At 34.9% G+C, this 16,720-nt stretch overlaps 1 protein-coding gene across 4 annotated transcripts; it reads right to left on the bottom strand.

Moving 5' to 3' along the window:
- Positions 1 to 9,727: 9,727 nt before the first annotated feature.
- Positions 9,728 to 16,498, bottom strand: LOC18437688 (gibberellin 2-beta-dioxygenase 8). 4 transcript variants are annotated; one of them, XM_006847891.3, is made up of 4 exons: positions 16,018 to 16,490; positions 15,679 to 15,914; positions 12,822 to 13,143; positions 9,728 to 10,263 (listed from the first exon to the last, which is right to left on the bottom strand). In XM_006847891.3, exons 1-4 carry the CDS (start codon positions 16,225 to 16,227, stop codon positions 10,033 to 10,035), a joined length of 999 nt encoding a protein of 332 aa, XP_006847954.1. In that variant the 5' UTR covers positions 16,228 to 16,490; the 3' UTR covers positions 9,728 to 10,032. The 4 variants fall into 4 exon arrangements, with proteins under 4 accessions (XP_006847954.1, XP_088703260.1, XP_088703261.1 ...); XM_088847134.1 differs by having other exon boundaries at positions 10,142 to 10,306; positions 16,018 to 16,498; XM_088847135.1 differs by lacking the exon at positions 9,728 to 10,263 and adding an exon at positions 10,313 to 11,590 and having other exon boundaries at positions 16,018 to 16,498.
- Between the last annotated feature and the right edge of the window lie 222 nt (positions 16,499 to 16,720).

Raw genomic sequence — 16,720 nt, 5'->3', positions numbered from 1 at the left:
TTTCCTTGGATTAAAAATTGCTTATTCCCCTCGTGGTTGTTTACTATCTCAGCTCAAGTATGCTTCATAAATTGTTTCACAAGCTCAATTGATTGATGATATTAAGAAGGTTGATAACTCCACTGAATTGAATGTCAAATTTAGAGCTACAAATGGTGAACTCTATCCGATCCAACTTTTTATAGACAATTGGTTGGAAAAATTATATATCTCATGAATTCACAACCATAAATTGCTTATGCAGTACATTTGGTTAGTTAATTTCTAAGTGCTCATCTATCTGTTTACCTTGTTGTTGTCTTACGCATCATCCACTATGTTAAAAATACTCTTCATCAGGCTTTATTCATCTCATCCTCTTCTTCACTGGAGCTTCAGGCATACTCAGACTCCGACTTTGTAGGGAATCTCTATGATTGTAAATCCACTGCAGGATTCTGTGTTTTTCTGGATGATTCTCTTATGTATTGGAAAAGCAAGAAAAAAAAATATATTGCCCAATCTACAATTGAAACTTAATACAAGGCCATGGCACAAACTACCATTGAAGTTGCTTGGCTTCGTTGGTTACTTGCAGATATGGGTGTCCCTATAACCGCTCTTACACTACTCTATTGTGACAATAAGAGTGCCATTAATATTTCAAAGAGCTCAGAATTTCATGAATGCACAAAACATATTGAAGTTGCTTGTCACTTCGTGCGACAAGAATACCCGACAGGCATAATTTCTCTTCCTTAAGTACCCTCATCTGCACAAATTGCTGACTTCTTCACCAAAACTCATACTGCGTTTCAATTCTCTCAGTTTATGTCCAAACTCTCCATGTTTCTTACAAACCATCTCGCTTTTGAGGGGGAGTGTGAATGTATATTTACTTTCCATTCTTGCTTGTACATATTAGGAAAGTGATTCATCATCTACGTTACTTTGAAGCCCTATAAATTTAGGGTCTTGTATATAATTTGAATACTTAGATACAATTTCTCTTTCACATTAAGGACATAGTTCAATGTGTGTCCACTCAACGTCTTGGTAAGTGTTCTGCATAATACTACGTGGTTGTTAAAAGACCTTCACTTATGCATTCATCTTTCCTGATATGTATGCAGAGAGGTCTTGTTATTTGGAAACAGGTGGGGGGATTGTTAGCTTTTTTTTAAAATAAAGTGCCTCAAAACAACTTAAAATTGTGTTGATCCATTTTTATAGGGTAGACCTTTGATCTACTAAAATGTTTTACTTTAAAGGTGATTTGTTATCATGCTATTTTGCACCCCCTCATTTATGGAATTTTGACATCATTATTGGGTATTGCCCCCCCTCTCTCTCTCTCGTTAAAGAGGTATTCTCTCTCTCTCTCTCTCTAGTAAGAGGTTCCTGTTGATAACAGGAGCAATGAGCTCTCTCACACTAAATTTCACACTGAGCTTTCTCTTTCTCAAGAGGCCGTTATTATCTCTTTGGTAAGAGATCGTACAGCACTAACCTGACGCAAGTTTCAGGTAATAGGTATTGTTACATTTTAATAATTTATTTTATAACATGGGATGCTCATATATGGGCTTCGGTTTCCCAAGCGATGTTAAATTACCATTAGAAAACTTATTTCAGTGAGAGAGAAGTAATTCCCAATTGATGTTTTATTGTAGTACAACGATTAGATGATAAATGTGTAGTGAGCAAGAAGTTTTCCATCATAATAATTGTTTGTATGATTGGATGATGGTTTTGTAGTGAGAGAGAGATGTTTTCCCTCCTAATCGATGTTTGTGTTGTACTAATTGGATTGTTATGTTTTGAATGAGAGAAGATTGTTTCCAATTGATGTTTCTGGTACCATATCAATTGGAAAAACATATTAGTATTTTTGTGGCTGGTTTTGTACGGATTTCATGAGTGTGTAACTCAAAGACTCAGGATTTGTATTTCGATCTGGCTGTATCCTGGGAATGTATTCACCGGGATTCATTTGCATCTCGAATTTTCCCGAGATGGGCGTGTTTAACATTTTGAAGAAAGCAGACTCCTCTCCTGCCTCCAAATCTCCTATTTTTTAGTTTGAGTAAAATGAGAGTTTATGTCTACCGTGGTGTATAATTAAACCGTGGTGAGACCCCAACAACCACTAGCTTGTAGCACTTTAGATCATGTCATCTGTAATCATCTTGTATTGGGATGGTTTTTGTGGCTGTTAATACAATAAAAATTTATACAATAAGATTTTTTTTTTTGGGTGGCTGGGGTATATGGTTGACTAGGCACAATGTTCAAAATCTAATATATGCGAGGTCCTGTATTCCCCATTAAATTACCCCCGAATAATAATCTATCTGTCTAAAAATTAGACAATCGACGTTCAGTTTTTGGACATTAGTTTTATCAGGTCCTTAGAGAGTCTGAAACTTGACAAGGTTGTCATCAAGTCGAAGAGAATGCATCCTTAAATGAGTTTAAAAATACTCCAATGTTGAGATTTAGACAATGTACCTTTGCGGGAGCATGAAATCTTTCGACATAATTGAATAAAGAGGCTCATTGGAACATTGGAATCTTACTTATTTAATTTATTTTCCTTTCCTTTCCTTTTCCTATGGAACAGTGTGGTCCTTAAAAATTAAATTCTAAGACATTTTCCCTTGAAGTGAGGCGTCTCTAATAATTTCAAATGACTAATGCCCAAACTGGGGAAGAAATCTTCCGGTTATCCGTCTTTTTGTTTTATTTTTCGAAAAGATATCTTTCAATTTAACTGTAAAAATATTTATTATCCAAAAATAAATATTCTGGACTCCAATTCATTTATCTGTGAATCAAGGCCATGTCCTTTCTCTCCCATGAAGCCTCAATAATCTTTCTCGCATAATTTTCGAGAAACTTTTTCCAAGGAGCCAAACGGGCCTCAAGTATAGAGATGTTATTAGAACTTTAATATGGTATGTTTAGTATAAACTCCTTTTCCTTTATTATTTCAGCTGCCCTAGGCAATTCAAGTGTATAGGTGTTTTATTCGGGAAATGTTTCGTGAGGTGATTGGCCTATGGCCCAGTATAGGTGGCAACGGGTCTGGTCCAGCGGGACCCGGACCCGAATAATATATGGGTCTAGGTTTTGGATTCGGATCCGACTTTTTGGGTCTAAAATTTGGACCCATACCCAACCCCAATGTCAGGTCTACCCATCGGGTCTTAAGTTTAGTCAAATCCATTGCTTCCATATGACTATGAGCTTCTTTTTTTTTTTTGGTCTTTTTTTTCACCATATACTCATATTAGTAGCAACATTTACAGTATTGCACAATATTTATAAATACCCACATTTTTTACTATTTTACGTAATACGTAGAACTTCCTAAGAAACAAATGTATGGGCAACATTTATGAATACCCATATATTACTTATATTATTCAGGTCAGGTCAGGGTGAGGGTCCGGGTCCGGATCCGGATCCGAGTCTGGGTCCACTTTCGGGCCCAAAATTTGGATCCATATCCGAACATGAGGTCAAATCTATGCTAGCCGTTGTTTCTTGCTTTCGAGCTGTAACCCTTAAGGCCAGATGGTCAAGATGGGGGAGAAAAAATGAAATGCACTATCGATAATGATCTACTCATTATACACCAAATTCTTCATGACTTTTTTTTTTAGAACCTCCATGAGATCTACGTGCGCTCAAAAGTGGGTTCCATCGGACCTTTACTTTTTCAAATAGATTATTTTTATCAAATTTAACCGCTTTCTCCTTCAATCTTTGGCTTTTACTGTGATATCGGTCTGCTGATATAACCATTCCTCATTTTATTTTGTATTGGAAAAAGTTTATTTTGTATTGGAAAAAGTCTAAACAATCAAATTAAGATGCACCTGAAAAATTTATTAGAAGAGGTTGGTTCAATGCTAAAAAATCCTCAAATTGATAATCTCAACCTCAAGATATATAAACATGAAATAAAATAGTTTTCAAGATTTGGAAATTGTGCATTCAGTAATGCATTTTCTAGACCGTCAATTTTTAAGATGTTCAGTTGTTTATAGATATGTTTGTTCTACACTATTTTTAAAGCTTTAGATTTTGTAATTAGATATAAAAATAAATCTTCAGGTCATCACAAAGATTTTTGATACTGAAACATCTTTCGACACTATTTGAAGATGGACCTTACTTTGTTTAGGGCCTCAGCAGTATACAAACCACACATTTTTGTATTTGAAAGATATTTCAACGCCAACATGGGTGACTTGGGTAGGTAACTTAGGAAAGCTTTTCATAGGGCGGCACCAAAATATTCTTACAAGTTGTAGGGGCATCTTGGTCTCTGTTTTTTTTGTAAAAAATATATTTTTCCTTATTTTTATTGGGGAAAAGTTTATATAGAGCCGAGGCTCTAAACAATCAATTTGAGCCTACCTCAAAAAGTTCATTAGAAGAGGTTGTTTTGGGGCCCAAACATCTTCAAATTGATCATCTCGACATCAAGATGTATGGGCATGAGAAAAAAATGGATTTCAAGTTTTAGAAATAGTGTATTTTGTAATGCATTTTTGGACCGTCAATTTTCAAGATTTTTAAGTTTTCATTGATCTGTTGGTCTACACTATTTTTGGAGGTTTAAACTTTATAAATAAAAATGGAAATATATTTTAAGGCTTTCACCAAGATTTTCAGTGTTAAAACCATATTTCTTGATGCTATTTGCAAGTAGGCTCTAATTTGATTGCTTAGAGCCTAGGCTCTATACAAACCGCACCTTTTTTATCATGTATACCCTGGGCATTCCATAAATTTCGTATCAAAATGATTTGTACAATAAAATACTTAGAAGTCGTGCGTCAAGATTAGACACTTACAAGTCATACGTTAAAGCTATCACAACCGTCCATTCAAACATGATAAGTGATAAAAATGTTTTAAATGAAAATGGCCATACAAGTTTCCGTTGTAATGTAGGGCCTCTTAGCATGGAGCATGTTGAGAGCCTCAAAATAATGTACAAGTTAATGAAGTAAATAAGATTCTAAATGACATCAGGATTTCTCCATGATCTCATGCGGTCAAAAAGGTGCTTGCCAAATCTTATGACGAAAGAGTTGAGATGAACAATCATGAATTGATTAGAGTTTATGCACTGTTTTGGATATGAACAAAAGTTAGCACAAAGATTTCAAAAAAAAAACAAAAGTTTGCACAGAGACAGTCCAAAGCTAATTATTGCGAATGCATTCTCAACAATCTTGATGGAGAAAGCTCCAATTCAATGTGATTGATGATGATTTTGAATGTTCATGAATATGAATAACGGTAAAGAAGGGGGACGAGAAAATCTGAAGGATAAGGATTTGGTGCGTCGGTCGATCTGCTCTATTTTGTGCATATGCCTTCTTCCAATATCTATCCAAAATTTCACACAGCTTGATAATCTTGACCGCCATGATAATGAAAAATGCATTTTAAATCTTAAAAAGTTGTATTTATTTTTAATTAATTTAGGCCATTTATTTTTTATCTTCTTATATGGTTAGACTTGCACTATTTTTTAGCTTTAAATTTATGAATGTAATATGAAAATGTATTTGACTTCACTTGTGGTCCAAGCTGGGATGAGGAGGAAGGTTGTGTTAGGTTGACAGCTAATAAAAAACTTTTATCATATCTCTATCAAGAATTCTGATGATTATAGAAATATATCTATAGTGATTTAGGACGTGTATCATGTCCATGGAAAATCATGATGGACTCATATTCCGGACTGATAGTATACTTGTCTGTATCTAAATGCCTTAAGGTAAGAAAGAAGCTGATAGCACTCCCATATTTAGTTACGACTTTGTGGCTCTAATCTTATTAACACCATGCACACTTTAAAAACAAACTAACTCCCTAATCTATATAAAAAAACGTGCAGGGACTTGTCTTCCCCTGAATTACTCATAAAAAAAAAAAAAAGAAAAAAAAGAAAAGAAAGAAAGAGTGCTTAAGGTCAAGAAAGGGATGCATCCGGGTGGTGATGCTCAAAAAGTGTAGGAAAAATGAGTGCTCGAATTGCATGCCAGCCGAACATTTAGAATCCCTTTAACCCACGATTTCTTTGTTATAACTGTCGTTGTAGTCAAGTTGAGCTGTGAGATTTAACCCACCTAGAGCCTTAGGATTTCTCTCTCTCTCTCTCTCTTTCTCTCTCTCTCTCTCTCTCTCTCTTATTCCTTAAAGTTCCTTTGGATTTTACTCTCTCGATCTCTCACAGTAGTTATATAAAAGGTTGACGCCCGTAAATATATAATTAAGATGTACCCCTAAAATCCTTTGAAAAAGTTGTTTAGATGTTAAAAAAACATCTAAAGGACCATTTAGACATCGAGATGTATAGATGTGGAAAAAAAAAGATAGTTCAAGCTTTGAAAATAGTATATCCGGCAACACATTAACTGGAATGTCCATTTTCAAGATTTTGTTGAGGTTGTAGATCTGTTTAATTTGAACTATTTTTGGAGTTTAAAGTTTTATAATTAGAGATATAGATTCTCAAAACATCTTAAAAAGTTTTGCCGCGAAATTACATCCCATGACACAGTTTGGAGGTGAGCCTTACCTTGATTGTTTAGGGTCTCAACCTTACGCAAACCACACCCTTCTTTAAATGCATCAACACATGGTTTAACTATGATAAAGGGCTGAGATTGGACTTGTTTAGTTGTAAGCAGCTTTTCAAAATCCAGATTGGTGGGTAGATAGTTCATCCATAGATCTATGCTGGATTATTGGATCAAGGATCCTAATCGGGTTTGGATAAGTTCAAAACGATGATCTAAATGATATCAATAAATAAATAAAATAAAATAAAATAAAAATAAAGGTTTATGAGACAGCGATTTAAAGGAGATCTAAAAAAATATTAAATAAAATTAGAAAAAAATAAAAAAAATATAGTTTTGGGTGAGGGACACAACTTGTAGGGGATAAGCCTCATAAGCTTCTTATTTAAGGGAAAAATGAAAAAAGAGTAGTTTACTCGTATGCATGTGCAAAGAGAGAGAGAAAATGTATGCATGTGCAAAGACAGAGAGAAAATGATTTATTACTCGTGTGCATGTGTAAAGAGAGAGAAAAAATAATTTACTGCTCATGTGCATGTCCACACATTGAGAGTAATGTTCATGTTGCACTTCACTCCTCTACATGTAATGAGAAAAAGCAGTCCTCTACATGTGAGGAGAGAAAGCGAGAGTAATTTGCAGATGTCCATGGGAGAGAGGGAGAGGGAGAGGGAGAGGGAGAGGGAGAGAGAACCTCCATTCACCGTCAATTGATTCATGTGCTTGTGAACAATGCTGCACATGAATGTTGCGATTTCCTAAACATTCATTCGTGTATAGGTCTGCAGCTAAGTAAGTGGAAGGAAGAGTTTGGCATCCTGCATGCCACATTTTATCAAGCACGCCGGTAAGAGTTTGGCACAAGGCATCGATGTAGGCCATTCTAGAGAGAGAGAGCATCAATATTGGATACTTTAGAGAGAGAGAGAGAGCATCAATATTGGCCGTCTTAGGGAGAGAGCATCTGTTAGTCCCAATACAAGAAAAATAAAATAAAAAATAACATCAATAAATACATGTGTAGATAAATAAAATCAATAAACGACTTTATCGGATCTGTCTTTAAATCACACGAGGGACTTCAGGTTTTATACCATATCTCATAGACCAAGCCCTCTGATGACGGACAACCTTATGAGCTCCCCATGGTGAATCTCATTGACCTTACATATCTCTTTTTTACCATTCTCTATCTTTTTCTCTTATCCATTTTTTTAGGGGTTAACCTCTTTTATAGATAACACATTTTAGTTGTAACTCTTACATTCATGGTTAGTAGGAGTTTAGATTTAAGTGCAACTCATGCCTTAATTCCCTTAAATGCAGCAAATTTGGACTAACAAGTTGTCATCAAACTATTAATCTTATGTAATGAACTAAACATGTTATTTGTCCGCTATTGACTCACGTAATAAGATGTCATCCAAGAGATCCTATAATTTAATAAAAAGATATTTAGAAATTAAATAAATTAAGTGTATATATATAAATATAAATATGGGAAATATTGAGATTAGCCCACTAGCTCTTATAAACATATGAGCCCAGCAGTCCAGATTGAATCTGGGCCGATCTAACATTCACGATTTTGTTTCGTATTTTAATTTTAATTAGTTTTTCTACAAATCCAAATAACTTGAAATTTTAAGAATGTATTCTTCTCATCAAAGCACACCTAATAAAAATATTTTAAAAATAATTCGTAAAAAATAAATCAACCAAAATACCCCCGAAACGTTTCATGGGTATTTTAGTCAATTTATTTATTACAAATTATTTTTTTGATACTTTTATTAGATTATCCTATTTTTGAAGAATACACGTCTAAAAAAAAACATTAAAATTCAAATACGAAATGAAGTCGTGATCGTCAGATCGGTCCAGATTCAATCGAAGCTGTTGGGCTCTTATGTTCATTTGAGCTAGTGGGCTAATATCAACATTAATATATATATATAAAAAATAATTTCTACAAAAAACTTAAACGTACTATTAGGTTTTCCCTCCCGTGACACCAGATTTAGTGACACCATATTTGCTCTGGAGTGCTACGTCCTATTGAAGCTTAAAAATAAAACCAAGTATATACATGAAAATTGACATGTACTGAAATATAGCTTTTATATATTGAAAGACAAATTTCCGAAAAGAAAAAGAGGCATGATGAGACACATTTCCAACAATGTATTGGCCTTCTCGACTGAGAGATTGCAGTAGAGAGAGAGAGATCCTTACATGACTACCGTTGGGTTTGGAATCTACAAAATGCAGTCCAATCATGAAATGCATGTCGTCAAAAGCATGTGGAACAATTCCCCACTGTAAGGCAATTTGTGGTAGACCCCATGACAACGAGTCTCATGACCACCAATGAGCCCAATGGCTAAGGTCCATGCCTTTACCCAAAGGATTCCATTCCTTTCACTTCTTCCTCTATGATTATCTCATCAAGGAATAGTTGTATGAATCACAAACCGTGTATAGTGTACCCCTATTGGAGCATATACTATATTTCTATTCCCTCGGACAAAAGAGTTGCTTAAGATTATATTTTTTATCTCAAATTTGGTATTTAATTTTAGAATCACCTGACGTAGAGGTGTTAATGGGTTGGGTCCAAATCGACCCTGATCTTAACCCAACTCAATTGGGTCCTAGCTAGACCTAGATCCAATAAGGACCCAGACTCGATCTGTCGGGTCGGGTTTGGTCAAGTCTGGTTCTAGATACAAGAAAAATAAATTTTACTAAATTATTTTTAATAAATTTTTTTTTTTTTATCAAAATGCCTATAAAAGATCAACAATTTAACATTTTACTCATACCCTATATATTTTGTGGGGGAACGTGCAATACCAGACAAAATGTAATTCATGGTGAGTTGGAAAAAGATGTGCGCCCCTAAAGTGGAAGGGAGCTGCAGATAAGGAAATTAAAAGTTCTTTTGGCAAAATGGTGGCAGAGAATTATTCAGTGTGAAGATCAACTTTGGCTTTCAGCGGTGAAGGTGAAGTACACAATTTGGAAACACTAATTCTAAATGAGCTTCCTCCTTTTTGAGTATTTTGTAATTTTTTTTTTTAGCGTAGACAATAAAAATTTGTAAGATTGTCAAAAAAAAACAAAAAAAGAAAAAAGAAAAGAAGAAGAGAATTATTTATTATTAATAATAACAGGCTTATCTAAAACGTGAACAAGGGGATGCATTCTTACACAGTAAACATAAAATGCAAAAAACATGACAAATAATGAAACCTACGTCTTAGGTTACTGCCATCAAAATTATGAGAGGCCCCCAACCATGGCACACCAAACATTATTGCTTCAAATTCTTGGGGCTCCAAAGTCCCATTTGCAGGGCTAAAAACGAAAAACCATTTCTTTTTTTTATTATTATAATCACAAGGAACAATAATTGGTATGAATGATTTGATGGGAATTTTCATAGGAGAAATCTTGGGAGGCCAATTTTGTAGCCCATCTTTTTCACATCTTCTTGCACTTGTTGCCTGAACTCTCTAAAAGTGAATTTCTTGTAAAGAGGAGGTTGTAAGGAAGTTGATATGGGGGCCTCATATGAAGGACAAAGGAAGTAGGCAATGGAGTGTCTCTCCACCGTTGGATTAGTCATCACTCTATGCTCCACGCTCTTGTACGCGCCGTTGCTCCAAGCCTGCGAGACAAATTCATGGGAATTCTTGATCCGGTTTCCAGTTCTACATTGGTTGGTAGAGAGAGATCCTTTTACTTTTTTTTAGGAAAATTATCAAATGCACTTGGTTTTTCAACAATTCAACACTTTGCCCTTTGAAACTATTCCAACTCACGGTCATGTGCAATTTAATAGGCATTTGGCAATAAAATTAAGAGAAAATATCATATTTCATCTATGTTTAACTTTTATATCTCGTCAAATCCAAGAATTGAAAATATTACATGTAAGCAAATGAATTCCATTTTTTTTTTCTTCCAATCCCCTAAATCATTTTGACCATGTATTATTGACCTCAACAACTTATGAAATTACTTTATATATATATATCTCTCTCTAAAACTCCATCACTCTCTCACGTCATCGTCTCTATCTCTCAAAACTCCAACTCTTTAAAACCCAAACTCCATCTCTCTCTCTCACATCATCCTCTCTCTCTCTCTCTCAAAACTCCATCTCTCTCCCTAAAACTTAAACTCATCTCTCTCTCTTTAAAACTCCATCTCTTTCTAAAACCCAAACTCCATCTCTCTCTTTCTAAAACACCATCTCTCTCACACGTATAAGGTGGGCTCGTGTTCGAGCTCAAGCTAAACCCTTTGTCTAGTAAAGTCACCGAGAAGCGAAGAGGGAGACATTGAGTTTTAGAGAGAAAGATGAAGTTTGAATAATGTGTCATTTTAGTTTTTGTTTGGGTTAAAAATATATGATCAAAGGGGTCATGGGGGTTGTAAAATAGAAAATATGTATACTTTTTGCTTACAAATAATATTTTTAATTTTTGAGTCTTTATGAAAGTTAAAAATACGAGATAAATAAATACTTTCTTTAAAATTAAAAGATGTGGTTAAAGTATTCAATTGTTAACATCTTGTAAAAAAAAAATTATTTTTTTTGGTTCTGAATATTTTGAATAGTGAGAAGAGGAAGCCCATGACAATTTTGATCTCCTATGAATTAAAAAATAATATGGTCACATGGTTCTGCGGCTGTCATATCACTTGATTGGACGGTGGTGCTTGGGGTATGTCAATGATTTGATGCATCGGACAACTACATGCCGTTTCCATGTGATCTATTGATTGGACGACTACAATCCAAGGAGCACACTGTTCCCCTTGACCCACTGGTATCTATAGGAATCCTAGCTGTCCAAATTCAAGAACAAAGAACAGGGGCTTTCTTCCACTCAAAGCCTGTCGAATATTTTAGCAGATTTTGAGCAGCGGAAGGCCGTCCATCAACTGTCAATTGTTGACATCTAACAGTCAGGGCCAGTACTATAGAACTGTAGGAAACACAAACGATAGCGTCATATTCTTTGCATCATATACTTTTCATATCGTAAACAATATATTGTGGAATAACTTGAATATTAGTAAAAAAATACAATTATTTTAAAATTGATGGGTCGAACTGGGAAGAGCGATTCCTGAGGTTTTTTTAGCAATTTTAAAGAGATTAATATTTTTTTTTGCTCAAGGGAAATTTGAAAAAGTGGACCTAAGAGATGAACAACTTAACATTTTGTCTATATCTTTTAATTTAATTTACAAAATCTCATTAAATCACATCCACTACTTAATATTTTGAAAATAGGTAGAATGTTAAATAGCTGATAAATTAGATGTATTTTGATAAGTTTCCTTTCTTTTAAAAAACCATGTAAAAAACTGATAAGTTTGGTGCATTTTGATAAGTTCCCCTTACTATAAAAAAAACCACGTAAACAGCTGAAAAGTTAGGTGCATTTTGATAAGTTTCCCTTACTATAAAAAACCACATAAATAGTTGATACATTAGGCGCATTTTGATAAATTTATCTTATTTTAAAACACCACACTAACCCATGGCTAGCCAGACTTTAATTCTACTTTTTATTTATTATTACCTATTACATGTCATTATTTAATTTATTTTGTAATTTATTTACATTGAATTTACTTTGACTTTTTATTTTTATTTTTGTTTTCATTATAGATTCTTTTATTATTTTGATTATTTTATAAAGTATACATCAACTATAATATCATGTATAATACAATTATTATAAGAATATTATTATTCAAACCATTACTATTTAAGTAGCATAATAGGGCATTAATTTCATTTTATAGTATAAATAAACATTTTAATTATTAAAATATTTATTTAAAATAAGAATAAGAATTATCTTCTATTACTTGTATATACTTAAATTTAATTTAAAATTTAATAATAGGGCGACTCTAGCTCGATAAGAATAGAGCCCCGGAGTACTTTTAGACACTGCCAAATGCACAAGTGGTAGCCCCGCTTGTGCCCCAGCTAAAATTTAGGTTTTCATTCTCAACTAACGTATTCAAAAACTACTAATGATTTGAAAAAACAGGTAGAAGCTCATCATATCTATTGAATTACCCAAAAAAAAAAAAAAAGGACGTTATATCGAGGCATCTACCCTTCTAACCACCGATGCTACAAACCCCATTCCTGACTCTCTCACATGCACCTACATAAAAGCATGATAGAGGAATTACCTGAAAGAGATCGCCGATATTAACAATAAGAGCCTTTGAATTGGGCTTAACTGAGACCCATTTTGAATCCTTCATGAGCTGTAAGCCCCCAACTTGATCTTGGCACAGTATAGTGAGAAAATCACTATCAGTGTGAGGAACCAGTCCACAAACGTCAGGTGAAAAGGGGCATGGTGGGTAACGGTTAAGTCTCAGGAAGCATGTCCTCTCGTCACAATTTTCCGGGAAGTATTCCGGTGACTGTCCGAGTTTTCTGGCAAGGATTCCGGACAATGATAGAGCTAGCTCGGCCATAGCCTTGGCAAATTCTTTCATCACCAACCTATGATAAGAGTCAAAAAATTTCAGAAGCTATTTCTTACAAAAGTAGGAAAAAAAGAAGAAGAAGAAGACCATTTATAGAAAAATTAAGACAAATTAGTCATTAGCACCTGCGATGCATGTACATGAAAAAAGCAATAAAAGTTTGATCATAGACATAAAATTCTTAAAAGCGATGATCAGGAACTCATCTCAGCCAAGTTACTTGGACTTGGCCAATTCCTGTACAAGGCCAAAAGCCCTAGATAAATATGTAAAACAATTACAAAAATTAAATGACGCTATTAAAAGTTAAGTAAACCTAAAAAAACCTTAAAAACTCCTATTAAGCTTCAAAAAGCATAACAAAAAAGGATTTTAAGAAAATGATTTATGGTTCGATATTTAAAAAAATCTAAGAAAATAAATAATAAAAATAGGGATTATGTCCAAAAAAACTCACCAATCTTTGTCAAAAGTATCCAAAAAATATATAATACATTTATAGAACAATTTCTTTTTTTTTCTTTTTACAAATTTTTTTAATTTTTTTATGTACCCCGAAGTGCAAGGGTGGCAATGGGTCAGGTATGGATCGAGTTCAACTGGACCCGGACCCATGCCCGAATTTATTCAGGTCCAGGTTTTGGACCCGGACCTTACCTGTCGGGGTCCAAAAGTTGGACCCATACCCGTATCTATTAGGTCCCGGGTCTGGTCGGGTCTATTGTCACCCTCACTATGAGTTTTTCGTAGCCTACAATGGTGACCAACAAAGAACTGATTTTTGAGGGGTGGGCAATTAGAGAGAGAGACATTCAAAATTGAGAGAGAGAGTTATGTCTCCATGGAGAGAGGGAGAATTGAAGAGAGGGAGGATAGCGATGGGGTTTGGTTGTTTGGAGAACTAGAAGAAAACGAAAAGTATTGAAACGATTTTAGGGTTGGAGCTTTGACTTTTAGGTAGAGTAACAATTCGGGTCCGAGTACCTGTACCAGGACCCGGGACTATCCGTTTATCCTATATTGGACCCAGAGCCTATCCGCGAGTCCAAAACTTGGACCCATACCCGGACCCCTGTCGGGTATACCCGACGGGTATGGGTATGGGTTGGGTCAGGGTCCATTGCCACCCCTACCGAGGTGTATATCGTGGCACCGTCCTATTACTCACCCGAGCCCGAGCGGACTGTGGCAAGTCCTGTATAGTATACGCAGCCAGTTTTGAATCTTTCAAAACTAACATTAGAATTTATTTTTCATATCCCTTCAATAAAATTGGCGTAATTTATTTTTCAAGATTAAAATGTACAAAATTTTAAATTAACCAACAATAAATTGCATTTGATACTTTATCTTAAAAATAAAAAATATGATAAGTTGAGAGTATATATTTTTCCAATATATACAAGGAAGCTATTTTAAATTAACTAATAATAAATTGCATTTCATATTTTATCTTGAAAATAAAAATATTAAAATATGTTAAATTGAGAATATGTCTTTTTCCTATATATGCAAGGAAGCTTTATCTTAGGACCCTATGTGAGCGTAAATAAACTTTCAAAGATATTTAATTAATTAAATTGGTAACTTAAACAATAAAAACAACGAATGAAAAAGATAAATGTATTAAAAGAGTGTAATATTTCATGCTATTGCTATTACTTGAAAATAAAAGATAAATAAACCCATAAATTTTGGAAGTCATCTTAATTCTACATTGGAATGAAATTTTATTTTCATTTATTGCAAAATAAATGGAATTTCCTGCTTTATAATAGAAGGGGTAAAAAATTCAATACATGAAACAAAATGAAGGGCCACTATTGTCATGTAGTAGAGATGAGTGCCTCTAAAATTTAAAAAAATGAGAAGATGAGACATTAGAGATACTTGGGTGATTATTTTCTCAAAATCTTGGGACCCTCACGTAATTTTCTAAATTTGAGGTAACGCTTGGGGTTTATTTATATTCTTCTTTTGTGAAAAAAAAAGGAAGCAATTTCTGAAAAATTTAAAATAAATAGCAAGCATTGTAAATCCAATCGAAATTGGTTTGATCTTGGTTGAATTAAATTATAAAATGTATAATAAAAATAATAATTTAAAAATATAAATATGTTACAAAAAATTGTTCAACTTTGTTTCATATAACTAGCTTATCAAAACAATTCCGATGTAGATTTTGATAAGTTTCCGACTAAATTCGATTTTTACTTAAAACGAAACCAAACAAAAAAACATATCGTAGAAGCCCAGCCCACTATTGATAACTACAAGTAAAATACTCAAGTTTATGCCTAAATTTATTAGGTAGAGAGAGAAACTCAAGTTTATAGGTAAGAGTGCAAGTATGAGAGAGGAGAGAGTAATAAAGGTTCTTAAATCGGGAGTAATAAAACTTTAGAGAGAGAGAAGGTTCAAAATTCGAACTTCGAATTCTGAGAGAGGGAATTAAACCTAAACCATTTGGAAGCATAGAATGCAATAAATTGCATTCATTATGTGAGGAGGAAGTATAAATTCCTGTTAGAGAGAGAGAGAAAGAGAATACCTGAGAGAATTGAAGGGAGGATCGTCTTGGTGGTCAGAAATTTTAGAGAGAGGAACGTGGAAGGCCTCGGACCATGACATGTGGTTAACAGAGGGGGCATTGGGGGCCCCACCCCACCTGTAGGAGTCATTGAGGGAGCTGGAGCTGCGCTTCTTCTCAAATGCCATCTCAAACACTTTCCTCTGCTCTTTCCTCATTCTCTCCACCAACTCGTCGCTTATCCCATGGTTCACAACCTGTGCGCTCAATAACCAATCAATTCTCTCTCTCTCTCTCTCTCTCTCTCTCTCTCTCTCTCTAACACACACACGCAAGAAACACGAATTGACGAAGAAATACCTGGAAAAAGCCCCACTCAGATGAAGCGGTCGCCATATCGCTTATACAGGCTTGTCTCTCTGCTTCATCAGAACTCGAGAGATATTGGAGATCGATTAATGGAAGCCCACATTCTTCCACGGCTTCTTTCCTGCAATTCCTTGACTCGTGAAAAAGGTCTCCATACTTCTCGATCAACGGTGGGTCGCCCCCGGTTTTTGTATATGTCATGTTTTACTGACAGAAAAGCTATAACTTTAGGGGAGAGAGAGAGAGGATGAAGAATTTTGTTGTCTAAGGTTTCTGAGCTGCTGTTTGGAGAAGCAGGATGAGAGAGAGAGGAGGGGGGGGGGGGTAATAGAGGCAGGAGAGAGGTCTTATAGGTGGGTTTTAGAGAGAGAGAAGGAGATTTTGAGGATGAAGGGACTGAGGTTTCTATGCAGTTTGGAGAGAGAGAGAGAGAGAGAGAAGCAGGCCTTGAGAGAAAGAGGAATTTTGGGTGGAGAAAGGCCCAAATGGAATACAACAGGGGAACGCAACTTGAAATTGCGACACTTGTCGGAAGGGGAGGAATCCTGTTGTGTGGACCAGGTCAACATAGATACTGAGGAAACCTTTAGAGAGAGAAAGTTAGTGGGGCTGCTTTTGACTGTTTGGGTCCTCTCTTTATTGATTAAATTTGATGTCTTTATTGAAAATTTTGATTGTGGCTGATGAAGACAGG

Source organism: Amborella trichopoda, chromosome 9 (assembly GCF_054954075.1).
Source record: "Amborella trichopoda isolate Santa Cruz 75 chromosome 9, AtrichopodaSantaCruz75HAP2 v2.0, whole genome shotgun sequence".
Lineage (NCBI taxonomy): Eukaryota > Viridiplantae > Streptophyta > Magnoliopsida > Amborellales > Amborellaceae > Amborella > Amborella trichopoda.
The sequence above is the reverse complement of the archived record's forward strand: the minus strand, read 5'-3'. Positions and strand labels throughout refer to the sequence as shown.

Bases quoted from the DNA above. Each gene is read 5' to 3' on its own strand.
- LOC18437688 (XM_006847891.3), bottom strand. From the start codon at position 16,227: ATGACATATACAAAAACCGGGGGCGACCCACCGTTGATCGAGAAGTAT. The intron at 15,915-16,017 runs GTATTTCTTCGT...TTGAGCGCACAG, and splicing joins CTGAGTGGGGCTTTTTCCAG to GTTGTGAACCATGGGATAAG. The intron at 13,144-15,678 runs GTATTCTCTTTC...CTCTTATCATAG, and splicing joins CCTCCCTTCAATTCTCTCAG to GTTGGTGATGAAAGAATTTG.